The 27364-nt window shown below is 45.9% G+C and overlaps 1 protein-coding gene across 7 annotated transcripts in view; it reads left to right on the top strand.

Annotated features, from left to right (window-relative positions):
- ATP11B (ATPase phospholipid transporting 11B (putative)) overlaps nt 1–27364 on the top strand; it is a 1683501-nt gene that overhangs the window by 266135 nt on the left and 1390002 nt on the right. For all 7 annotated transcript variants that reach the window (XM_069618659.1, XM_069618656.1, XM_069618658.1 and 4 more), the window contains one exon: nt 24669–24819. In XM_069618659.1, coding sequence (XP_069474760.1) covers nt 24669–24819 — 151 coding nt within the window. The remainder of the gene's footprint in view (nt 1–24668; nt 24820–27364) is intronic.

The raw sequence follows: 27364 nt of genomic DNA, 5'->3' as shown, positions 1-27364 counted from the left end.
CTTCACGCCAGTTACGGTGGGCCCTCTTCCTCGCCGAATATGACTGTGATCACCTTTCGACCTGGGGTCAAGAATGGGAAAGCTGACCCCTTACCTCGGATGGGCATCGATGAAACGGTGTATACAACGCCAGACCCGGTACCCATCATACCAGAAGACAAACTTTTGGGTATCACAACAACCCTATCGCAAGCCGAATTACAAAACGAAATTCAACAGTCAATGAGCCTGGATGCTTTCCTCGCATGGCAAACTCGAGGAGAACAATAGTGCATCAAGGATCAGTTACCAGAAATGCCTGCAGTAAAGACTCTTCACACAACCATCACTCAGGCGTTCAGAAAGGCGAAGGAACATCTCATTCATGCCAAAGAAAAACAAAAGCACTTTGCCGACCAGCATCGAAAAAAGGCCCCAGACTATTAAGTGGGAGAGCAGGTTTGGTTAGCAGCCAAATATGTACCCATCAAAGGGACCCGGACCTTCCATCCTCGATATTTCGGACCCTCTACCATCAAGGCAATTATCAACCCGGCAGCCGTCAAATTGGACTTGCCACCTAATCTACAAATCCATCCGGTATTCCATGTATCCCTCTTAAAACCAATGCAACCCGGAACATGAGTCAAGACACCACCTCAACCCATACTAATTGACGGAGGACCAGAATTCGAAGTCTAAGGCATCCTGGCTCAAAATACTCTAGAGCCATATCTCGTCGACTGGAAAGGATTTGGGCCTCAAGATAGGTCCTGGGAACCCAGTGAGAACATCCATGCACCACGTCTAATCAAGACGTTTCACCAGAACTTCCCAACTAAACCTGGACCAGGCAGGAGACACAATGGGAGGGGCCTTGTGGGGGGGGGGGAGTGCTTTCACGACCTCAGCCCTGATCCCCACTGGCAAGCCCATTGGCCAGGTGGAATCAGGACTCGGATCGCTTATAAAGCCTGGCATCCACTTCTCAGGCCCTCTTGGGGCCAGGCTCATAAACAACGATGGGCATCTGCTTGTGGTACTACTTTTTAGAGCTTTCAGCCAACATGGAGGCATCCACATAGCTTGATTCCTAGAACCAAGCTATGCGGTCTAGTGTTTTGGGTGTGGTGGCCTAGGGACTACTTTACGTGGACTACTTTGCAGTGGCTATTTAAACCACACCCCAACAAGACAACACGCTTCCCGTTCTTTGCTACTAGCAACGTGACGCTCACCGTGTCCAGCTTTCTCATGAGCCTGACGAATTCCGGACCTGCAGAAAACAAAGAACATTGTTAGCAGCAGAATCTTACCTGTAAACTCCACCCTTCACTGCTCACAGCTCCTGGGCAGCTCCATTTGAAGAGTTTGCTGCCCAGATCGAAGGACCTGAAAAAAAGGGAGAAAAACATTATTAAAGGAGGTAACAGAGACATTACAACCACAAAGCGCTTAGAGACTTACCTGGCTGGCTGATTTTCGACCGGCATAGCTCCAGAACTCCATCTGCGCTGGGAGCACACTGCGAACTACGAAAAAGAGAAAAGCACAGGCCAGTGAGGACAAGACATCGCTGGGCTGTGCAAAGCGCCTCCTTACCGCATCATAGCGCTATTGTGCGCCATCATCTACTGGTGAGAACCATCCTACCCAGTTCTCCAAGCGGATACTCCGCGCTCATAAGGGAGATAAAGAGACATTTTAGAACAGAGAAAAGGCATGCAAGAATAACAACGCAATAAGACCGACCAGAAAGACACTTCAAGGGCCGTAGTCAGTGAATTAACTGGACCGCCCGTGCCCACAAAAGACCACGCACCCCTGCCCAGAGAGCAGGACGGAGAGCTCACCAATTTCGACAGCCAGGTGAGAAGAGAACCCGGAGGGGCTGAAAACACAAGGGAGGTGGGGGAAAACTTACCTCGGTCGTCCAGTCCTAATATAGTCTTCATTTCCAGGCAGAATCCCATCGACATCGAGAACCACACCAGGGAGTCATAGAGAAGGGCACCAATGACCAACTGGCTGGGTGGCGTCCCCGTGGATACCAGGTGAGCGTAACACAGAGGTGCTGTGCAAAGTGTATTCAAGTAGTGTATTATGTCGGATGCGTACGGGTCTGTGGCCGTGCCTTCGGCTAGTTTCCCTGTGCATGGGGAGTAAGAGGTTAAATGCATGGTGTTCATTCTAGACAGTGACTCAGACTTAGTATGATGGCTAAACTCTAAATCAAGATGCTTGAACCCCTTCACTGCTGGGCTATTATGCATGTCTAGGCTAATAGGACGAGCATACTCATCCTCAGCACTTATTAAAACAGGGCTAACTTCCACATGCTACTAGGGTCAGTGTGAAGGTTACGATCACCATTCTTCCAGATGCAGTATCTGGCTATATTCTGCATTTTTCAAGATTCCAAGCTTAACTAGCATTCTTCATTATGCCTAGCTTTAGTAACCGTGCTACATTGTACAATTACTTTTGACTCCATATAGGGCTATTCTGCGTTCATCTAATTCAGTGCTATGGCTGCATTCTGCGTTCACCTCGAAATAATATAGTGGCTGCATTCCTCAAGGATCTGGAATGAAGTGATGGTTACTTTAAATAGGTATCTAGAACCAATGCATTGGCTGTAATCCTTATTCAACTAGATTCAAGCCTGGCTGCCTTTTGTAATCCGCAAAGACCTGCGAATGAGTGATGGCTAGTTTGCACAGACAGCTAGAAGAAATGTATTCACATTCACCTTGGTCCGACACTGGCTGCATTCTGCAATCCTATAGTGTCAGTACACTGGTGGCACTATGACAATCAACTTTAAAGAACGCAGGGTGACAGTTTGGGGTTTTGGAATCTTGTACACTGCCTTTCTATTGCTTTGTGTCCCGTTGGAACATGCCCCAAACCGAGTAACCCTTCTTTGCCTAGTTTTCCCTTCTGTTTAGATTCTTCATTTCCCTGATTAGCTAAGGCTGCAAGTAAATGTGTGTCTTGTTTGCAATCCTTATATGTAGAGGGAGCCAACAAGTCCACAAGATACTGAGCAAGCACTGCTTTTCCGGTGTAATTCCTATCCTACAAATCCTTTTTAGTTGCTGTGAAAATAGGGCAGCTGATTGTGTGCACACGAGATAGCCTTGCCTACGTGTACTGAATTCCTCAATAGAAAAATGCTAACTGGATTTGGATTTCAGCATGTATTGATATGGAGAAGAATGCAGAGCACACATCTACTACAGTAAAAAGTGTGGCTGTAGTAGGCGGAATGTAGGACAGGGTAGGATGGTAGCAAGGATCAGCACTACTGGAAAACCTGGAATAACCACTGATTTTACAGCTCCCAGATCCTACTCAAATCTATGTTTCTGCCAGGCTTCTTAACAGGCAGCATCAGAGTATTACAGGGACTACAACTGGGATCAATCATAACTTTTTTCATTGGGTATTGGGAAACATGCATACATCTCTTGGGTGGATCAGTGTAGGGCAGACCACCAGACAACCAGACACAGTAATAAAAACATTCCTCTTTGGAAAAAAATCTCTGTGCACCTCTTGCAAGAATAACAAGGGTCATTTTGTATACAAAAAAAAAAGGTGTCCGTGGATGCTGTTGAACCCAGCTGCCACAGAGATCTCTGGTTAGCTCAAAGCAAAACAAGACATTTTAAGGGACAATGTCATCACTCATGACATTAACAGTATACGCTATTCATTCCCTGCATCCATTAGCTGTCCCCCTATGTTCATAGTACCAGTCCCCTATAGTATCTCGATTGATTGGACACATCTAATCCATCCCAGCCCCTGATACGTGGTGTCTTGCCCCGCCACCTTGAGTTTTGTGTGCCGGGCATTTGAGAATGTTTCCCTCCCCAGGGGCCGAATCACATGATGTGCACCTGGTAGTTGACATGAGCTCAGTGGATACTTTCAAATTGGCACTTTGGATTAAAGAACGCTTCTCGTAATGCCAGACACACAGGCGCCCCAGCCATGCCTCCCCGACGCAGAACTAGATTTGTTGGCATCACCCCTTGCACCTCTTAGTTCAATTCACCGGACATCATGCTCTGTGCTTCCCCCCCTTGGCAGCAGCCCCTCCCTGAGTCGTCACCTGGGCCGCTCCAGCACCACACTAATCAGCCAAACTGTGAGGCATTTCCAGAGTTCTGTTTTGTGGGCATCTGCCGGTTCAAATAGAATGACTATTATCCTGGGGGGCGCTGATGTCCTAAATCTGGGTTAGGATGTTTTGGCAGCTCAAGACCTGCCCTGGCTCCCATGGGTTTGTCCTTCAGGACGGGCTCAGCATTGGCCCGTGTTCTGCCATTCTCATTCCTTTCTGGTTTTGCAGACCTGCAACATGATACAATTTATATTTTATCTACCAGTCCTGAAGGCCTTATTGTTATTGGGAAATGGGATGGGAAAATGACTCTGGACTTGTTGGCATGACATGCTGTTGCTTCCTTGCAGCCTGTGGCAACTAGGCCTCACGTTAATATGGCGGTGCTTCAATGCCACACACGCACGCACGCACACACGCACACACACACAACCCCTGTATGTGGGCCTATTAAAAGTTCCCTCCCTCACTCCACAATTGCCCCCACACGGTGCCGATACCTTGCATGTTTCACCCTCTTACAGTCTCAAGCGTGCACTTAATATATTTTCCTCAATTGAAATTGAATGTGGGGACATGAGAGCTGGACATGCATCCCAACATCGGTCTTTATCTTAACTGGTTCAGCATTCCTAATGCAACCTACTTCCTTATCATGCATCGGCCAAAGAGATTCGGGAGCGGCATCAATCACCTGATGTAAATTAGGTGACCAATCCTGTTGTAGGTGCTACAGGTTTTTCCTATAAAGTGTGTAGTATGGCCAGAACAGCTTTGTGTTTTTACTAGGAATACTAAAATATACTCCCATCAAATGTACAATAAATGGTGCAGTTACACAACCAGAAATCCCTTCCAAATAGATTAATACGGTCTGAGGGGCTAAGAAGAACGTGTGAGTGTCAGTGATTGGACTTAGAGTAACTTTTACAGGTTCAGTAACATTGTGCAACATTTGATATCCCTATCCCAGTTTTAAAGCAACATTAGGATAATACTCAAACAGAATAGCCAATCTACTATCTCCAGCATCCACTAAACACGGGCATACTCTCCGTCTACGACACATTGAATGTACAGGCATTGCTGGTTCACTGATACCATGGGGGTAGATCCTGTGTTCATCTCTCAGGTTGTCTTATTATCATTATTAGTGTATTTATTGAGCACAGACCTAGCTTCGAGAAGCAATGGAGTGCTTTACAGCGGTATACAACAATAAAGGTAAACAGTGGAGCACTTTACAGAGGTATACAACGGTACAGCTTCATAATGGAACGCTTTTCAGAGGTAACAGAACAGATATACAGCGGGGGTAGGATACAAGGATACAGAGGAGGGGTACAGCTGTACAGGGTGGCGGGAAGGAGAGTGGTGTACGGAATTGTCATGATGCCTACCCCCGGGCATCCGGATCAAGCCCATCAGCCCCGGGAGCAGGCATTCAGACATTTACAAAAACCCCAGCAGGCCCAGCTAGGGGCTGTCTGGGTTCAGTCCTGCCGCCGTAGGCACCAGGCTCATAGACATTACTTACCTCATGCAGACCATGCTGCAAATAAATCCAAGCCAACGTGAGGCCTGGATGGGACTATTTTACTACAGGAACTATTTTTTACTCGGGTGTGGTCCTGGGGAACTTCTTTCCTGGGACTACTTTGGAGGCTATTTAAACCACGCCCGAACAGCAGCACATGCTTCGTGTTATTCTGCATTCAGCAGCGTGACTCTCACCGTGCCTGCAGCCAGCATCCAGTCTTCTGCCACGCCCGCCTCGAATCCGGAGCTCCTAGAATAAAGAGGAAGAAAAGGACAAGGTTAGAAAACAAACTTATTTCAAATTCCTCACCTGATTCCGGATCCATTTCATCTCCCGACCTGGAAGTACATCAGTCCTGCACGCGTCGCTTCGCCAGCTCCAGCACGGCGCCATACTCACCAGTTCTCACAGCATCTTTCAATCTGGCACTGTATCCATCATTTCTTCGCCGTACTCCGGCACCTAGGGGCACAAGAATAACAAGGTGAGCCAAGGGAATCAACAAATACCTCTTACCACCATAGACGTACCTGATTTACCACCGGCGGTGGTATTCTCCATATCTTCATATGCCGCATCTGTAAAGAGGGAGAAAAACGACACGTTAACGCATGTAATAGTTACCTTGACAGCGTTGGGTAACACAGACTCTTACCTGAACGCCAGCAGCAGCTACGAGACCTTCTTCTCACGAACTCAGTTGCAACTTAAGGAAGGAAGGGGACAAGAGTGAACATCAGGCACATTGAACTCTTTGAACTTGATACTTACCAATCCCGCCTGGGACTTCAGAGTCAATGCTTACCGGAACTCTCCCAACGCCTTCAAACCAGTGAAGTAACTGGTATCTACGCGCCCCTGCAAGACACTCAGGATGGAGAGCTCCTCTTTTACAAACATAAGGTGAGGTTACTAAGGGGATATCGGAGGTGATTAGTGGGGGAGAGCGAGAACAGTTGGGAGGCCATCACTAAAACCCACAGGTGGCTAATCCCTGTCTCCACTTGCAGGAAAATACTTCTTCGGGTCCAGCAGACAAGACTAGGCGGGCCAGTCCAGACAGTCATCTCTGCACTACGCATCACGTTGACGGAGACCGCAGCTGTCCGGGTCCGATTGACACCCCTGTGGGGTCCAGGTGAGCATAACAGGAATCTAGCGAGCCGGGTGGCGTGGGGGAGACGTGATGGCCTAGCTTTTGAGGAGGAGTGACTCCTTGAAGCAGTGGTTCTTGAGTTCTTTTCTGAATTGTAGGAGCAGGGGGGTTAGTCTGATGCAGACGGGGAGGAGATTCCATAGTCTTGGGGCGTATGCAGAGAAGGCTTGTTTTTCTTTTTGCAGCAGCGAATTTCAAGTCCGCACATGCCCTTGCTTCTGGTGGTGCGCTGTCCGCTGGAGATACTGAGTTTCTCCGCGAGGTAGCTGGGTGACTTGAAGGGGACTGCCTTCTAGATGATGCAGCAAGAATTAAAGGTGATTATTGTGTGCAATGGGAGCCAGTGAAGGTCGATGAGGGCTGGGCTGGTGTGGTCATATCTGCGTAGACCCTTGATGAGGCGTGCAGCCGCATGTAAGACACTTCTCAGGGGAACTAGGAGGACGACAGGAGGTCTTTTGAGGAGGGCATTGCCCAAATCCAGGTGGGATAGGGCCGGTGCTTGAACAGTGTATCTAAAGCTGTCCGGAGGCAGGAAGGGGTTGACTTGCCACAGGAGGGAGAGTGGATACCAAGCTGCCTTGAGTTTTATTAGCTATGTGTGTCTTGAAGGAGAGGTGGTTGTCAATGTGAAACCCAAGGGCTCTGGCGCAGGAGGTGAGCTCAGGTTTGAAGCCCTCTGGGTTCCTGGTTGATAGCCAGGTCTGTATGTCTGGGTGTTCGGTGTTGGTGAGGAGTAGGAATTTGGGCTTGGAGGGGTTGAGCTTCAAGTATGCACTGGACATCCGAGACTAGATCAGCGAAAGGCAGGTTTTGAGCCTGTGGATGTCCTTGATGGAGTTGATCTTAAGGAAGGTATAGCTGTGTGTCGTCAGCGTATTGGCTAATGTGGATGTTGTGTGTGGCTAGAAGTACTCCCAGCGGCATGTATATATTGAATATCACTGGGGAGAGGATGGAACCCTGCGGGACTCCACAGGTGATGGATAGCATTGGCGATCTAAAGGAGTCCATCTGAACAAACTGTTGACGGTTTGCGAGGTAGGACTTGAACCAGCATAGGACAATGTTGCTGATCCCCATGTGCCGATGTAGGGTGTCCTTGAGCGCATGGTGGTCACTGTCGAAAGCGGCCGAGAGGTAGAGTAGAACCAGGAGGCAGGGGTTGCTGTCGTCAAGATTGAGGGTGTCGTCGACCACCTGTATAGTTGGTGTCTCCATGCTGCATTTGGGTCTGTATCAAATTGGTATGTTTAGAGGAGATTGTTGGTGTCTAGTTGGTGTCTCCATGCTTCATCTGGGTCTGTACCGAATTGGTATGTTTAGAGGAGATTGTTGGTGTCTATATATTGCTGCAGTTGCGCAGCTACCACTTTCTCGATCTTACGTAGGAAGGGAATATGGATGATAGTTACCTAAGTTGTTGGAATCCAGAGTGGGTTTCTATAGTATAGAGATTATTGGTCCTGTCTTTACGGTCGATGGGAAGGTTCCTTGAGCTTGGGAACTGTTGATGATCTCCGGGTAGGGAAGGAAAGCTTCTGTAGGGAGGATCTTATGAATGGATGCTGGGAGGATGCTGTCTGTATACCATGTGGCTTTGAGGGCGGCCAGGGTTTCAACCAAGTCCTCTATAGAGAGTGTCTTGAATGTTGTCCAGGGTGTGGAGATTTTGTAAGGAGGGTAGCAAGGTGGGTCTGTGGATGCAGAGCTGGTGTCGATGTGCTGGCGAATCTTGCTGATTTTAGTGATGAAGCTGTTGATGGAGGTGGATTTGTCGATGCAGTGTGGCCTTGCAGGGTCGGATAGTGGGTTGACCCAGCGCTTGACCACTTTAAATAGGTTTCTGCTTTTGCTGTGGGCTTCTGCTATGGTGTTCTGAAAGTAGAATGCCTTGGCTGTGTTGATTAGTTGTCAGCAGGTTGCTCGGAGTTCCTTGATGAGTGCCAGGACGGATTCGGTTCAAGAGCGGCACCAGGTTTTCTCTGGTTTTCTGATGACTCTTTTGTTGAGGTTGAGTTCTTGCGTGTACCAGGTTACTGATGGTTTCGGTTTGCAGTCGTTGTTTCAGAGACTCGTGTCAGTCAATGGAGGCTGAGAGGGTGGCGTTGAATTCTTCCAGTAGGGAGTTGCAATTTAGTTGGGGGTGTTCGGTCCATGGGAGGTGGAGGTTGGCGAGGTTTTCCGTGAGGGCTTCCACCGGGAAGTTCATGAAGGACCTGAAGGTTTGCCTGATCCGTTTCTGCTGGGAGTGCTTGACTGGGGTAGTGTGCAGGATGTTAAAAGGCACGGCCAGGTGGTCAGACCGGTAAAGCTGGAGAGGAGAGCTGTTGTGGAGGGAAGGCAGTGTGCTGATCATTAGGTTGAGGATATTACCTTTCTCGTGCCTTGGTCTTTTGTGTGCTGCGTGAGGCTGAGTGTGTGGTGAAGGCCTAGTAGAGCTTCCTTCATTGGTTTGTTGGCCTTGTTGCCTGGGAGATTGAAGTCGCAGAGGAAGATTTTGGCGTGTGTGAGTGACATGGTGGTGACCAGGTCGGTGAAGTCTCCAATGTAGGCAGCATAGGGTTTGGGTGGTCTGTAGAAGAGATGGAGGTGACTGTGTCCGTCGGGGAGATCGGGAAGTGGCAGGCAAGGACTTTGAAGGAGTTAATCTTGTCAATGTCAAGTCTGGTGCAGGGCCACAAGGTCTTGTGGATCACTGCAAGGCCTCTGCCTGTATTGTTCGGCTGGTCTCTGTGGTGGATGCTGTAGCTTTCTGGGACAAGGATGTCTAGGATATAGGTGGAGGTGGGTGTCAGCTAGGTCTCGGTGATGAAGATGGCATCAAGGTCATGTGTAGTGATGAAGTCAGCGATTTCTGCTGCATGGGTGATGGCTAAGCAGATGTTTACGACCATGAGGAGGTTGATGGGGTGCTAATGGGCTTGAGACTGATGTGGTTGAGTGCTGTATTGCGTAGTCCATGCCTTAGAGGAGGGGCGATGTCATTGATGTTGGTGTTGCCTGGTGATGGCCTATGGGGACGGGGGGAGAAAACGCATGTCGGCATGTGCTTACACATTGTCTGAGTAGGGTTTCCATCCCTGGGTCCTCCCAGTCCGTACAGGTCCAACTAGTAATTGCCCTTTTCTTCGTCTGCGCTTCACTTTGTACGGCCAAACTGCTGTTCTTCATTTTGAAGCTGAGTAATGAGTACCCGTGTTGTACACACGCAGGTACCCTAAGCTATTAGACTTTTTCAAGTGGAAAATTCAGTAGTTGTGAAATTTAGTGTTTGACACAAATGGCTCGTAACACACAGTGACCTGTACGTCTTTTTCAAGGCTGATACACTTCAGACAGCTAATGCTTGGGCTTGTTAGTCTTGTGCATCTAACTGTCAAGCTCAGACTGAAAAGAGATACCTAGGGATGTGCTTCCAGAGGGGATATCAAGGCATGAAAGGAATGAGGTTGAAGAATTAGTTTTTTTTCTATGTGAATGGCTATGTATTTTATACATGGGGTGGGCCAATCCCATTCAAAGATGGAGGAGATGAAACTTCTCAACTGATTGGGCAATATGAATAATGAGCCATTTGAAGTGTTAAGAAAGGTTCTAAACTGCCTTTCATCCAGAGCTTAGTCAAAGAAGGTGAGTTTTCTGAGTTCTCCAGATTTAAAGAAGGAAACCAGAGAAGGAGTAGTTTATGGAATTAAATTAAAGAAGCAGACGAGACATTTCTCATGCCATCTACAGCAACTATGTGTGTTTTAATTATTCAAGTATTTCAGGATTTTTCTAAATAAAAGACTGTACATCGTTTTCAGTTTGAGAGTTTGTTTAGTGAGTTCTTAAAGAAGGATTCCCCATTGGCAACTGGGATCTAGATGATTAACCGCAGAGCCAGTGCACGCGTATGGCTGCAGCGCATGCAAGAGACGTTTTTCAGCAAGCTGAGCACAGCGTGCGTCCAGGATAAAGGAAAGGACCTTGCGGCGTGAATGCTTGTGGTGGCCATTTTCTTTTGTAATGATTTATTTTTCGTAGACTAGCATCCGGCAAAATAAGACGCTTGGTACGAAGCGGAAAGCCAGCGGTAAGATTTAGCACGACAGTGGAAGCGCAGTGTAGCTTTTTCCTTTCATAAGAAAGCTGCAAAAAAAGAACTGAGCGCAGGTGCTCAGACTAATTTAAGTGAAGTAGCCGCGCATGAGCGTGGTAAAAAGAAATGGAAGCGCAGGAGCACAATGAAACTCGCTTTTCAAGTCACTTCCACAGAGTTTAAAGAAAAAAATAAAAGACGTTTAATGTGTAGAAAAGAGAGTTGGATTTAGTCATGAGCTCACTTCAAACACCATAACTATGAACCTATTACAAAAAGCTATTCAGGCAGTGAGTCAGTGAAGAAAGAAATGTAAGCCTTCTAGCTTTTTAGAGGAGGCAACTAGGCAGAGAGGGGGCAAAGTTGAACATGGAGATTGTATGTCCTGAGAACAGTGGTATTAAAGTCTGTACTGTTGGTGTTGTAGATTCTTGCAGCTCGGAAGAAAGCATCTGAGCAAGCGAGAAAGCATCAATAGATGATAGAGCACCTGTAAAGCAGTAATCTGGAAGTTTACTTCCCCTCCCGGAGTTTGGAGACTGGTTTTATCCAACGGTGGACCGCAGACTAAACATTTCCGGAATGGCTAGTGGGTCCAGCATTGAGGACCTTACACTAACTCCTGTAGCTGGATTCCTGGTTTGGAAAATCTCAAATATCTCACCCTAAAATGGATGCCTGCACACGTGATTTGCCTTTTTTCCTTTAGTGTTTCATACCCATTGATCAGTTCAGTCTATATCTATTTATTTCAGGCGGCCGTGCTCAGCATGCTTCCTGCCCATTTTGGGTGTAAGCTTTCTGAAGTGCATCAGTCTTGTAAAAGACTGTTACGGGTCGAAGCATGTCAGCAATAACAACTTAGAAATACATTTTACTATGTCATACACTAAATGTCAACTATTAAATGTTCAGCTTGAAAAAGACTATTTGCTTAGGGGAACTGTGCATGTATAGCACAGGTTCTAATTACTCAGCTTCAAGTTTTTCAGTTTTTTCAGCTCTCATTTCACACCTACTTTCTTGTAACGTCACCATGCTGGATGGCTGATGATGCAAAACAGGGTCAGATTTAAATTCCTTCTCCTGGTTCACAAATCTATCCTTGATAAGGCAACACTGTATCTATCCAACTCTATAAGCCTCTGCTTTCTCGACTACCCTTGTGGCTTCTCCCCCTACCTGTGCTTCCGCTCTTTCTCTCTTTCTTCCGCTCTTTCTCTCTTCTTGCTCCACATGAATGGAATTCTCTTCCCCCGGACATTCCAGAAACAGTCCACAAAGATTTGTTCAAAACCAAACTAAAAGCCTACCTCTTCACCTCTGAGTTATCCTCTTAACGTACCTCTTATCTGCCTGCTAGCTAACATTTTTCCCTTGCCTCTAACCTGCTTGTGCCTCACTTCCTCTGCCTTCATTCTAGCACTTAACAGATCATGGTCATGTCCCAAGCACAGCTGGCCATACCGCCTACGTGCACTTAAAAATGTCCAATGCTGGTTGTCCTTAATATATGTATGCCCACTTATGTATTGTCCCCGGTGACAGTTCCATTTACTCCCCTCCACAACCTGGTTAGAATGTCCCTCGAATTCACCCCATTGTAAGAAGCTCACTGCTTCCCGTCAGATCTGATTTTGTATCTATTGTTCACTCTTTTGGGATCAAAAGAGCATTCTTCCCCCTGTATATAAATAAATAAAAAACTAGGAATGTGTATGCCTTTCTGCAAGAGTCTGCCTGTGGGGCTGATGGGGGAGGGGGGTTGTCATTCTTCAGGAATAGCTAACCAAATCCTGAGGCCTACATGTACAGTGTATTCAGCTAATGTAAAAGAGGTGGCTATCATTCATTATGAATGTTTCTTCTATGTTTCCCTAACTAATGTTAAATTATGCTGTTTCTGCTTAAGGGAACACTGTGATGTTCATCTAAAGGGTGTATACATTAGGGCTTAATGAAGCATGGCTATTAGGGTCTTGTTGGGCCTATGTAGGAAAACCTTCCGTTATGTGGGCTTCTTGCTCTTATGCTGTGTGCCTTTTCATAATGACGTTCACAGCTTGCATTTTCACACATGTATAGGGCGTTGGACATACTCTCCAATGTTACTGTATTCTCCAACATTCTAGTACTCTCCACTAATCTCCTCTCCTAGCAGAGGGTCTTAGCCTTTTCTATCTCCACAGTCCCCACAGGTGATCTAGAGAGTTCATAACTCCCAGTGACAATACTACATTTGCCGCTCACCAATACTTTGAACGTTTGCCAAACTACTCTGAAATCGGTGAGACTGCTCCTTCTGAAAACATTTAGTGATCACTTCTCCCAAATGGCTTCAGAGCCACTAATGGATGATCAAACATTGTGTACGAAACAGAACTGGCTGATAAGTAGATGTTCGTGTCAGGTCACAAGAACAGAAATGAATTTTAAAAAAAGGTTGGGGCTAGTGTAAAGATGAGGGACACGTGTGATGTCTTGCCATGTGATTAACATTGGGCAACTTTTCTTTAATAAAAAGAGAATCGTATATCCCAGTGAGCTCATCCCAGACTCGTATTAAAGGGGATAAGAAGCCGGTCGATGCCATGTACATTTGAATCCTGTGTGATGTATGCAAGGTGAGTTATTAAGACAATTATGATTCCGACCTTCTTATAATTCCTAGGGAATTGAAAGTTGATTTGGTGATAGGTTATGGAAGTAAGGTTTGAATCTTGAAGGGTCAGAGTTGTGACTATTTCAGCTCAGGAGTAAATCGATAAAAGCGGTAGCTCCTCCCAGGAAGGTTGTGCCGAGATATGATTTGTATTTTCCGACTCGGCATAAAATGTTGAACTCAGATATAATATGTGCCTGCAGTAATCTAAAAAATGAGGGTAGCTGCCATGTTAGATTTTTAAGGACAATGAAAAAGTTAAACCCACGTGTCATTTTGGGATGACAAATCTTTCTCCTCCCTCAACCTCCATCATCCACACCTCCCAACTCTTTGTCCTATCAGCAGGCAGTGGGCATATTGGTGGTGTTGGGATGGAAATTAGTATATCCCACCCCCATAAGTACTTTCAGGTGAGGCAAACCCCCTACAAGATAGTGTAGTGTATAAGGGGGAGAGAACCACACTATGAAACTGTGCAAAAGCAATATTGCGCAACCAGCAGACACACGGCATTAGGAGGCACATAGAAAGAAACGCCATTTTGTAATTATGGCAAGAACCCAGGCTTGTGTGACTGCGCTGCATAAGCCGAGCTCCACGGAAAGACTTCACTAGGCCCAAGGATTCCTGCCTCTGTCATTCATATGCAGGCCTACTCCTCTATTGAATGCCTTGTCTGCAGGCTTTCTCTCTCTCCTGGCCACTCTTACCCTGGCTGCTATCTATCGGCCACCTGTTCAGATCTCCTCCTTCCTCTCTGAGTGGGCGGGCATCTTCTTCTCCCTCCTGGCGTCAACCGCTCAACTCCTCCTTCTTGGAGACTTCAACATCAATCTGGATGCTTCCTGTCCCTCCTCTGGACTCTTTCGCGACCACTGCCACTCTCTCTCTTTCTAGTCACTCCTCTGGCCCGTGGATGTGTGGATGTTCTGATCTCTTCGGACCTCCCCCTCTCTATCCCCCTGACCACTCTTCTCTCCTGGAGTGATCACTCTCTCCTTTCCTCCCATCTCTCCCTTACTACACCTCAGGCCAAGCCAACTCCACCACTGCCACCTACTTTCTCGATCATCCGACCCATGAAGCGTGTGTCAGTTTAGGCTTTCGCTACCACTTTCTCTCCCCCTCCTCCATCTCTGGCTGATTCACATCCTGACAAAGCCCTCTCCATGCTGAACTCTTCTATCTCTGATACTCTTAATGTTCTTGCCCCTGTCATGAGGATCTGCTTGAAGCCCAAAGCCAAGTGCAAATCTTGGTTCGAATCTGACCTAATTACCCTTAAACTCAAGTGTAGGGTAGCTGAGAGGAAATGGCGGGCTTCTTGTGCTTCCTCTGGCAAACTGGCATGCCGCCTGCTCCAAAGGCAATATTGGCTCCTTGTCCACCCTAAGAAGAGAGCCCATATCCAAGCCTGCGTCTCTGCGGCATCGAACAACTCGACCGAACGCTTTAAAATCTGCAAGGAGCTGGCCAACCCTGCTGCAGTCTCTACCTCTCTTGTCGCCTCCCAGGCCCCGTGCATGGCCCTTGCCTCTCATTTCATTTAACAAAAAAAAAAACAGGACATCCTGTCTACCCTCTTGTTCTTATCTCCTCCTCCCCCTTCCCTCTCTGATAACTCTGGCCCCCCTGCAGCCGCCTCTCCTCCCTCTTTTTCATTTTGTCCTCTGTTCTCCCCTGACACATTTGTAGACTAGTCTGATCTATGCAAGTCTCGTCAAAACAGTTTCTTCCCTGTTCGTCCAAAACCATCAAGGGCCACATTGACACCCTTGCTCCTGCTCTGGTCGACCCTTCGCCTCCCCTCTGAAGCACTCTCTTGTGCACCCACTTCTCCAAAAAAAACACAGCCGACCCCTCTTGCCTGGCTAACAATCGCCCAATCTCTATCACTTATTTCCTGGGCAAACTCCTGGAAAAGCTGCCATCTCCCAGCTTAATCTTCACACTGATTCTGTTGGTTGTCTCCATGACCATCAGACTGGCTCCAAGCTGCCAGAAGCACGGAAACTGCTCTCCTGAACATCCGTGAAGACCTGCTCTCCAAACTTGATTCTAATATTCCATCTGTCCTTATCCTTCTCTATCGTCTGCCTTTGACACGGTCAACCATGCCATCCTGCTCAATCATTGCTGCTGTGATCATTTTAGTATCACTGATCAGGCCCTGGCCTGGCTGACCTCCTTCCGCTCCAACCGACCCTCCCAGGTCCAACTTGGGTCATTCCTTTCCTCTATCTCACTTTCTACCTATGGTTTCCCCCAGGGGTCTAACCTCTCTCCCTGGCTCTTCAACCAATGCCTGCCACTGCTCGCCCATTGCATTGCTGCTCTTGGCTCAAACTTTCAATGCTCTGCAGATGACACCCAACTTGTTTTCAGGCTCCCCTCTGCCACCACTTCTCCCTCTATCATCTCTGACTGTCTGCAATCCAGGAGTGGTGTGCAGCCAACCACCTCTGCCTTAATGCCAGTAATACAGAGATCCTCCTCATCGGCAACACCTGCACCTTCCTTTTCCTGTCACTCTCTGGCCGGCCTCCCTTGGCCCTCTCCCTGCTCCCATTTGCGAGGCTAAGAACCTCCGGGTCATCTTTGACTCCAAGGTTTCCTTTTCTCCTTGCATCTCTGATGTCTCAAAAATGTCTAACTACCAACTTCACCTCCTCCAAGGTATTCTTCCTTTCCTCTCCTTCCTCCAGAAGCTCACGGTCTCCAGAGCTGTGGTTCTCTCTAGGCTGGACTATTGCTGGACTATTTCAATAGCCTCTTTCTAAATCTGCCTGCAACCACTCTCCGTTCTCTGCAGCTCATCCAGAATAGGACTGCAAGACTTGTCCTTGGTCTCAAGCCCTGGGATCGTACTACTCCAGCCCTGGAATCTCTCCATTGGCTCCCAGTGGCTGCACAGATTAAATTCAAGGCCCTTTGCATTGTCTGCAAGGCTTTCTGGGGCCTGGGTCCACAATACCTTCAACTCTCCCTCTGTAAAAACATTCCTGCTCAAGCTCTTCGCTCCTTCACCTCCAACTCCCTCGGGGTCAGTCGCTTCTCCAAGCAACGAGTTGGGGGTAGATCCCTTTCCTCGGTTGGGGCATCCGTCTGGAACAGCCTCCTTGCCTCTCTGAAACTTGAGGAGAACTCGCTTTTGGTTCTGGAAGCACCTCAATACCTTCCTCTTTGCTTCTGCATTCGCTCTTCCTCTCCCCTGCTAATCTGTCTGCTTTGGCACTGGGCACCTGGTTACCCTCTAATTTCAGGCCCAGATACCTGCTCTCCCAGCCACACACCTGCACTGCCTGCTGGCAACCCCTGCACTTGGTTCTGTATCTGCAAACCTACAGTCCCCTTTCCAGCACTTGTCAGCACCTGTTGTCTACACCTTATTCTTACACTTACCACCTGCTGGTCGCACTAACTTTTGTTGTTCTATCACGTGTTCAGCCTCTGCCCCTCACACTTTCCCCTTCGCGCTCCCCTGCACTTGCACGTTCTCAATGTCACTGGGCCTAGTAAGATCGTTGTTTTGTCCTCCCATGTTTCCCCTTACCTTGCAGCGCTCTGAAACACTGGTGTATAGGCGCGATACAAATAAAATATCATATATCAACAGCATCATGGCAGAGCGAATGCACACCGCCAGTTCCCACAGAAGTCAACTTCTCCCATGTCCCTTTACTGTTGCAATCATTTAGTATCGTTCAGGGGAATGCACCCTGCAAGAGTGTGATACAACACCAGGCTCTGCACAGCGTCCATTCATCACCACTAAGCTGTCAGCAGGCCTCTAACCCCCACCCACCCAGCCAGCCCATAGTCAGCCTCGCACCTCTGCATTCCATGATGAGCAAGCATTCTTTCTGTCCCAACACAAATCAAGTGTCCTTAAAAGATCTAAGCACGCACAACTATTTTTCTCCCAGCATAAAATACATCCTTTGTAACCCGAGGGATAAATTAAAGATCAAACCTAGGATGGAGACCTTGAGTGCGTGAGGTGCGGTATCAATGACGCCCTGAATGTGAGGGTCCGCGTGCATGCCACAGTGATCTAATACGTAAACTTGGCATACTAGTTTAGAGGCAACATTGTACTTTGCGAGTGCCCTGACCTTCAACCAGCCTCAAAGATGAGCCCAGCTGACCCATGTGGAGCCTGACTAACGGCGATGGACTAACCAATGATAGCCTGGCATCCCCTATGGAGCAGGCCCATGTATATAGTATTGTCAATCAGTGGCGCTGATTTTTACTGGATATGATGACGCCACAAGACCTTTTAAGCTCTTGTTTGTACCAGGACTAACTAGAACATTCTTTAACAGCAGAGTCCTTTGCTGATATTCTTTACAATTAAAGCCTTGTTATCCTTGCAAGCTATCTCCTGGCTTATTTCCCTAGAGGGTTGTATTCACTCTGTAGTGTGTGTTAGAAGGGACTTGTCTTCAGGGGAGAGGGAGGGAGAGAGCTGGCCAATCCGTAGCGTGGGAATTATGATAATAATGGAGTGTCATCAGCTCTATAAGAGACCAGTTCTCAATCTGAGAGGGGCTTTTCTTTTGACTTTTAGACTCTTGGGAACTTTCTTTGGACTTTTGATTTTTCCCTTGACTTTCCCACTCTATTTGCTGGAGGTAGTCTACTCCTGGACTCTTGCAAGGAACAACTGGCAGAGATACAGGGAGAGCTACCAATGCCTTAAACATTGAGTGTGAGACAGACTGGGAAATCTAGAAGCTAGCTGGTCCTGCCATTTGAGGAGCCAGAGGAAGTCTGGGTGCTGGAGACTACCCTTGATCGAAGCCTTTGACCAGTTCTGTGTTGCCCTCAGCAGAGCTCTGCTGTTTCCCTGGATGCCCCATAACCAAGGCCTCCCATGTAAGTAGATTAATTAAAAAGCCAATTAAAGTGTGGGGGGGGGGAAATCTGCCAGCCTTGATCTCCATCTCGCATAGCAGGTAGGGGGGTGGAACTGGGGAGACCCTTGGCACGTTTTATTAAATCTAACTCAAATTAATTCCACTATAACAACTCACCCTATCCGTTTAAATTGAATTGTGTTGTGAACTGCCTTCTTTAATCCTTTCCATTACATTTTGGGGCAGTCGTGAAACTGTGTAGAACCTTGGGGCATTGAATTGAAGTTAAATCAATTCATTCTCATATGGAAAATCACGGGATGAGTGTTAGAGTCGAAACTAACTAGGTTCATGCCCAGTGAATAGACAATACGTACTTGGGTGACTATTTTTCTGAAACCACTGTCTTCTGTAAAAAGGGTGGTGTCCACAATCCCAAATTAAGTAACCCTAAAACTCTGCCATTCAAGTGAATGTAGAGTGTGCAAAAATACATTTCCCGTTTATTTACTTGCCTCCCAAATCAGAATCCCAAGGGCCTGCATTTATGCAAACTTATAGTCCAAAACGATTTCCCCATTGAATTTCTTTTCTAAACTTTGCCTTTCAACTAAAAAGCCCAAAACTATTTTTGTCTGTCTATTTCCCAAATCCTACCTTTTTAATAAAAGACCAGAACAATGTTTCCATTGTATTCCTACTCCTTGTACCTTGTATCCAAACCAGAGGAGTCATGTGTAATTGATGCTTGGCGTGGGGTATGCTGGAAGAAAGAGCTTGATAACAGACTAAGCAATCACTGTGCGAGTCATATTGTTAGTGGGTGAAATTGCAAGACATTTTATGTAATGTGATGACTGTCCATCTCTAAATTTTACCTGTGTTGTAGTATCTGTAAGTCCATTAGAAATATAAGTCAGTCAATTGGTGCAAGTAATTTGAGATTGTGATATTGTGTTGTACCACTGCATTGGTGGCTGAAGTTTTGGTTGTTTTATTATTCTTTGGCAAACAATAACTATATATTCTTACTACTCACCGGCCTGGTTCCTTGCTCATTGGTGGTACAGAGGGTATTTGCTGGGAGTCTCACTAAAGTTGAATCTGTAGAAGCGCTTTGGGTGCGTGCTACCTTGCTTGGGGGGTGGGGGTTGGGGACTCCCTGAGTTGAGTGACCGCCTAATAAATCGTGACATTCTGGTGCTGTTCCACCCAATCTTTTGACAAGCCCCCATGAACACTGGTGGATATGTTGTTTTATACATTATTGATTATGTATTTAGATGGACTAAAGTGCATGTGTGATGCCCTTGATGACCCCCCAAAACTCCCCCCACACGACTTACTAGAATTGGTCCTCTTAGGAGGATGGCTCTGAGGCTATGAATGCATCATGGCTGTGAACTCTGTCCTTCCCCGACCACTAGCCCAAGGAATCTGGGATGCCTGTTTTTTGTTTGTTGGATTATTATTTTTTGTTTGCTGTTGCAATGTGTGTTTTGCATGCTATATTACCTAAACACCTGTTTTTTATTTTTATTTTTTGCTCATATGATACTACTTGTGGACATTTTATTGAGATAACGTATACCAATAGAGTTTTAAAAAATAAACACAAAGAATCAATTTGTCTGCATTTTTGGTCTTCTTGAGGCTTTCATTTAACTGCTTTAAACTTGTACATTACTCAAGGCATGGCATTTACTCCCTGTCATACTGGGAAAGGCCTATTAACGAGTTGGTGAAAAGTGGAATGGAAAACCTTGAGTGTTGATCAGCTGAAAGGCAGATCTGGTGATTGGAATAGATGAATTGTGGATAACGCCTTTCCTGCTGGAGTGGCTGCAAGGAAACCATGGCATCACAGCTGCCAACATTATGTTAATTTATTTTTAGAGCACAAACGGCCACAGCAAAGTTATCTCCGTAGATATTGTTCCTGGAAAAAGGTTTAATATGTAATCAAACCTAATTGGGAGATGTAAAAATATGTCTTTTCAAGATTTTCCTCTGTTCACAAATGTTTATAGGCAGCCCATTGTTTTTTGTGCTGCATGTTTCCTGCCAAGTCTCTCCCTCTTTCAGGGGGAGCAATGAGAGTACCTCAACGGTCGGAGTTGTACTACTCTGTGAGGATGATCAAATTGAACTTGCTCATGATGATTGTTGGCCTGGAAGTATCAAGTGCCCTGTTCGCCACACAAAGATTTATACGCAACACACTTTGTAACAGGTAACCAATTTAAGGTGTTGAATGCTAGGGTGATGGGCTCAAATCTCCACAGTCCCAGCAGCTTCCTGGCGGCCACATTTTGAATCTATCAATTTCGGGTTCAGAAGATTTGGCTTGAAGGCCAAGATAGATACTGGTCCCAAAGTTGAGATTTGATGAAAAGAAGGTATTCGCTAAGACTTTGCACTTGAAGGAAAGACGAGGATTTAAGACTCCACAGCCTTTTCAGGTGCAAGAAGTTGTGTGTACCACTGAGACCTAAGGTACAAGTGTCAGCTTATTATTAATTAAGACACCCCGATTTTCCCTCTGATTTTAGGCCCCAAAGAACTATTGTTAATGGTCCAATCAGATATATACGTTCTTATGCCTTAGTTCACAACTTTTCATGTGTTGTATATTCCATGCTTGTATTAATTTTTTTTAATGGTGTTTTTGTGCAGGGTTAGTGTATTGTATGCCTTACTTATTGTGCTGTTAATTATTTTGCTTTTAATTAGGTAGCTGTTGTGTTAAAGCACTACCATACAAAAAATATTTGTTCTAAAATAAGACGTCCATGTTACGCACCATAAGAAAAATGTTCAGGCAAGGTTTTACTGGCTTGTTAATCACTAACATTTCTTTTTAGCAGGTTTAATTTAAGATATTTAACTTAAAATACATGATTTACTCAAAATGCATGATTTGAAAAAGATCAGGCAATCCTTTAATATGGCTGAAATTATTTTTGAGTGGTGATCTTCACAAAATTGTGCATGTGATGCACATAATTTAAAAAAAATCCCATTGGCTTTATCTGGGACAGGATGTAAACATTGAAAAGGATCTGGGAAAGGTCTGATCCCTGTTGGACTCCGTAGATTACTTCCTTTATCCAGGTAAGGACTCTGCCTCCTATGCCTAATTGGAAACAACCCCAGTGAAAGTCATCCATGTGGAAGTTAACTTTGGTAACATCTACATGACAGTGGAGGAAAAGGTTGAGTCATCAATGAGTGGTTGTGTTAAATAGTTTCTGAGCAATGCAGGAGCCAGCTTTGAATCTTTGTGGCTCTACATGTTCTTGCCTCTTCATTGGCCATGGAAGAGGCAAGTACATGTAGAAAATGTGTGCTAGAGTGTACAGTGAGTTTGGTAGCTAAATTGAGACTGTTGGTAATCTGAGAAGGACCCAGGTATGAGTGTTTGGTGTTTCTGCAAACATTCTTGCAGTGCTGCTACAAGCTAAGATGTAGGTGCTTCTGGCTGACTTGGATGCTAGATGTGATTCAGACGAGGCCCTCAGGTGAGTCGTGGGCATGGGAACCCCATTAGTTACAATATGATGGTAATATTGAGATCTATAGAGACCAGGGAGATGGTGCTGCAGTTAGCTATTAAACAAATGTATCTGTGCTTTGAAGACCACTAAATGAGTCTACTTCCCAACATAAGGCAGTAGCTGCTGTCTAGAAAGCCTTCTTAGAGGTAAAGAGGGCGCTAACCTCAAAGTGCATTAGCAGCATGATTGGCTACCATGTCAGACTTGAGATGGAGCACCCAAGGAAGGTAGGTTGCGTTTTTGCAAGTTAAAGCTGCCAAATCCGTTGACCAAAATATCGATTTAGAAAGACTGCTCCGTGACCACACAGAGCGGTCATTCTAAATGGAACTGTCACGCCCCTGCCACACACGAGTGCACGCAGGGGCTGACAGGCCCATTGGGAACTGGAAGCACAGGGCTAGGACAATGGGTACATACATGCCAACATTCTGACGCACCTGGGAGGGAGATTTAGTCAGAGAAATCGTGAGATGACAATTTCCCCATAGGAATGCATTAGGGAAAGAATTATTTTAGCCGGAGAACGTGAAAAATAGAACTATTTTTCACTGAAAAATCGTGAGTCTCACACCTAAATTGGGAGGGATGGCATGAATGCGGGTAAGTATGTGGGTGCGTGTGTGTTGGTGTATTTTGTTTTGGGGGAGTGGCGGGTGGAGGCTGGGGCTGAGAGATGTGGGTTTGGGCGGCAAAATGCCAGATTTAAGTGAAACCCTGCGGGAGAGGGTGGAGGTTGTAGGGGGCGGGGAGGAACAATGGGGGCATCGGGGGACAAAAGAAAACGCATTTCAAAGTTCTCAAGAGAAAAAGACATTTACAATGTTGCTTTTTCGATCAATATAATATCTGGCATTGTAAATCAGTCTTTTTCTCTTTAGAGCTTTAAATTGACGGCTTTTTACATAGAAGTTGATCACTTGTTCATTGTTCTTACAGATTGTTGGTAATGCGTGTCCTTTTATTTACGGTACGCCCGCCAGGACAGACCTGTTGGGCGGGAAGGCACCCACGAGCAGACCTCGTAGTTTGCTGGTCTGGTAACAACGGTGCTGGTAGTTTGCGCAAACATGTAATGAGGCCCATGTCTTTTGATGATTTAATTGTAGGATGTCAACGCCTCTAGGGGGAAGTCGTTAAATAGCTGCATCTGTTCCCTTTTCCCTTTTTCATGCGTTTTTCTCTGCTTGAGAGCTTGATTGGGCTCTACTGGAATAGCTTTTGGTCAATATTTTGTCTTCTTCGCTACCACTGGAGATAATGCTACACATATATTGATTGTGATTAGATTTAAGGATCTAGGTGCTAGGAAGCTGGATATGAACTGGAAATGTAGCCTAATGGAATATTTCCCCCTTCTGCAGATATCTCTGTGTAACCTGTAGGCCTTTTATGTTTGATTTGTCCGACGCTTAGCTTAAAAATGATGCTGGCCATTTTTAACGTGCTTTGTTACAACAACAAAAACGTATTACGGTTGTGCCCTTTTTTACACATTCCAATGCTAAAGTGGTGCAGGAGACACTGCAATTCATATTGACATACCAGATAAATAATTTACATTTTAAATGCTTCTTGACTTTTTGTCTGAGATAAAGTGCCAGGCACTAGCATCAGTACAGTAGAGCAGGTATTCACGTTTTGGTTATCTTTTGGTGGATAATTAGCCCATCGATGTACAGGTTTTTCATAGTTGTGAATTCAGCATCATTTTCGAGATGTAAAGAAAATATAGCAGCAAATGAAAGTCCTAAAAAAAAAAATATAGCAGCAGCATTTCACAAGGATAAGTCTGCGACTGCAGCACACTTGTGAAATATGCCCCAGGAAAACTATTCGCTTGTTGGGTAGCGTTATTCAAATCATTCAAACATTCTGCAAGCGCTGATTAAATGTGCATGTGCCTGTGGATTCTCAGGTGCAACAGGCACCCATCAAATCTTTGTGTAGTGCTTTCTGTATGGAACTACTTGCAATCTACGCTTGTGATTCTGAGAGTGAACCTACACTGGAATGTAGTTGTTCATTGTGGGTGTTTTCCCACATTGACTAACCTGACCATCCTCAGTTGGTGTGCTTCAGTGATAGTCACTTGGGTGCTGTAGCTGCAGTCGCTATACAGTGCTTTCAATTAATGCAGTTATTGTGTGATCTAACGCACATTAAACATGTAGCTAGCCTTAGTGAGGTTGATCAGCCTTTTTGAAATCTCTCCTCTTGAATCTTCTCAATGTTCTTGGGCGCCGCTCTGATTGAAGGCTTGCAAGCTTGAACAATTTGTTTTTTTGACGATCACCCCTGATAGTGGAAACTTTACAATTTGGTTATCATGAGGCTAATACCCAGGTTGGAAAACTAAGATTACTGCTACATGTCTGTTGTTTTTAACGTGTCATGAAAGGATGGTGTACGGCAGCAGCTATTGCTACCTTATGCAGCATTTGTTTATTGGACATGGATTAGTGGGTCCCTAGTGCTTATTATCAGCCATCGTTTATATATTGATATGTTTATATTCGGTTCGTATGAAATGCATATCTGTTGTTCTGTTACTGTCGCATGATTCTCGAATTCACGTTTTATGTCAGTGTGTTCCTATGAAGCCACTCGACATAAAATCCAGGTATTTGAATGGACAGCTTGTGTTAGCATAACTGTTTTAATCTAAACCATTTATTTTTACGTTCTAGGTCCATGAACACTTTTTTGATTATTTATCTGATGATCCTCCTTTTTGAAGCCATCCTCAGCACTATTTTGAAGTATACTTGGCAAGCAGAGGAAAAATGGGATGAGCCTTTTTATAACAAAAAAACAGAACAAGAAAGAAATAGCAGCAAGGTTTGTCACATTATTTTAAATTCTATCATTGAAATGGGAATATTAAAAAAATGGTTGTATATTTGCTTGGCTCCTCCATTTCCATACTTTCTTCCTGAACAGTGGGGTTAAATGGTCGTATAATATTGATGTATATTATTGTTAGTTGCAACATCATTACATGTTTTAAGTTTTTTTATTTCATACTTCAATAAAGGTTTCTGTGGTGCTTTCAAGTTAATATTAAAGTCCAATAAGTTCTCTTTCTTCAGTTACTTATTTAGAGCTTCAGAATTGAGTTTTTCTTGTAAAGGAATTTGTATGTCCACCCTAAAACAAAGGCATGCACTGGATTTAAACTCGCTTACATCTATTCTTGCGGACAAATCAAGGGCCCACACAACCTTTAAAACTAGTTCCTAGTTTTACTTCACACCACAGCCTTTTTAAGTACAAATGTACACACTTAACAAACTTTGTCCTGGTAGGGTTTGCTTTTGCACCGCTTACCCAGATGGCAGTTTATGGAATATTTAAATTGTGACTACAAGGACCTTTCCACCAGGGTTCTTGGTCTCCTTTTGTTTCCGTTGTTATGATAGAGAACCTTCTGGGACCTTCCAAGAATCTATTCCCACTTGGATCATTTGGCCTACCACTCAACCACCTGAAGGAACACGCATTGGTAATGCCAATAGTTTTGACGTTTACTGCTGTTCTTTGCATATTGCATTTATAGGCATTGGGGTGCAAGGAGGCGAGTACAAAGTTTCAAAGGAGGATGCGATAAGGGGTGTAGGTGTGCAATAGAATGAGAAAAGGAATAGAGCAAGGTAGGGCGCCATTGCTATAGAGGGGTGCCATCGATGATGAGCAATGGGAAATATGAGCAAGAAAGAGTGAGAGGGTAAGAAAGCGAGAGTGAGAGAAAGGATGAGAGGTGATGGGGTAAGGGGCATGGTGGGCGGGTGGAGGAATAGAAGGGTTTTGGTGGGTGTAGGAGGCTTGAGAGAGGGGCTAGGGTATATGCAAGGGGTAGAGGGGATAGGGTTGAGTAGAGAAAGAGGGGGTAGGATGGGTGGCAGTAGAGAGAGGAAGGTAGTGTGGGGGGGATAGAGAGGTGGGGGTTTAGAGAGGGTGTGGGGGTAAAGGGTGAGGGTAGGTGGGGTACAGAGAGTTGGGTGCAGGAGTTAGAGAGTGGGGGTAGGGTAAGTGGTGGGTAGAGAGAGTGGGGGTGGTAGAGAGTAGGGGCAGCGTGGGTGTAGAGAGAGTGGTGGTAGGGTGGGTAGGTGGAGTGGGGGTTGGGTGGGTGGCACTAGCGAGCTTGGAGGTAGGGCGGGTGGGGTTAGAGAGTGGGGGGTAGGTTGGGTTAGTGAAAGTGGGGCTAAGGTGGGTGGGTTTGTGGGGGTCTGTAATCTGGCCCTAGGCAGTCCACGGTGCAAGGACACTACTTTTCCAGCTCTGTCCATCATTCCTGCTAATCGTAAGTAGAACGTGCTAAAGGCAAGTTTGTTAAATTGTCAAAATGTCATCTCGGTGAATTAATAAGTTTACTTAACGGGAGGAAATCATACTCAGGGAAAATGGTGCCAAGATGACAGCCATCCCCAATGGTTCTGCCCCCCACTCACAACTCCTTTGCCCATGCAGGAGTAGACCAAACACTCGAACATTCCCGCCAACACATTAGGGTATACAAAGTACCCCACAAGCTCTTGAACACAGCTCCTAAGGCTCGAGCACCAGTAAAGCACCAGCGCAAGCCCGCTGCCCGGCTCAGCCCAGTGTGCGTCTCCCTCCGACCACTGACAAGTTAAAGGCACTGACAAATCAAGGCTGATTGCACCCTGCGTTTCTGCCAAAGCAAGGAGGCTACTGTTGTTGAGGCACCGGAAGGGGTGCGTGTGCAGTACTGCTGGGAAACACCTTGAGAAACCTATTAACAAATGTAAATAAGTCTTAAATTCAGCCTGTTTCTAACTTGCCAGTTATGGCACACCAAGGATCCACGAGTTGATGCTGTGTAGTGTGCTTCCTGCAATCAGTGTCAAGTGGGGCGCTAGGTGCAGATCCAGTCTGTTTCCACGATGGCTAGAAAGGCTGCGTGGACGGTCCGCTGCAGACGTGTGAAACCTGCAAGTCGCAGTCACGACTCACTCTTGGACCATTTCATGGCTGGTTACATAAGCACGTGGTTTCTGGGCCACGTTTTAGCCATATGCAGGCATTGGATGCTGTTTATGACATGCAAATCCAATTACAATGAAGAACAATGCTATAAATAACTGTTGTGTTCTTTTTCCTGCTTGCAGTAAACTTGCTCGCCGCTGTCGCTCAACTTCCCATGCCGAGCACAGGCTGTACACACAGTCTGCTTCCACTCATCACAAAGCCCATGCTTGCAGCAGAAGTGATCCCCCACCTCTTCCTGGAGCTCTTGGCCTGGGCAGAGGCAGTGAGAGTGTAGCGCCAAAACCAACAAGTGGTGGATGAAGCTACCACCACCTGGTTCGCCTGCTGAGCATCTTGTCTTTATTTTCACATCATGCATGCGCCAGGCAGCAAA

This window comes from Ambystoma mexicanum, chromosome 10 (genome assembly GCF_040938575.1).
Source record: "Ambystoma mexicanum isolate Mex_15411 chromosome 10, UKY_AmexF1_1, whole genome shotgun sequence".
In the NCBI taxonomy this organism is placed as follows: domain Eukaryota; kingdom Metazoa; phylum Chordata; class Amphibia; order Caudata; family Ambystomatidae; genus Ambystoma; species Ambystoma mexicanum.
The sequence above is the reverse complement of the archived record's forward strand: the minus strand, read 5'-3'. Positions and strand labels throughout refer to the sequence as shown.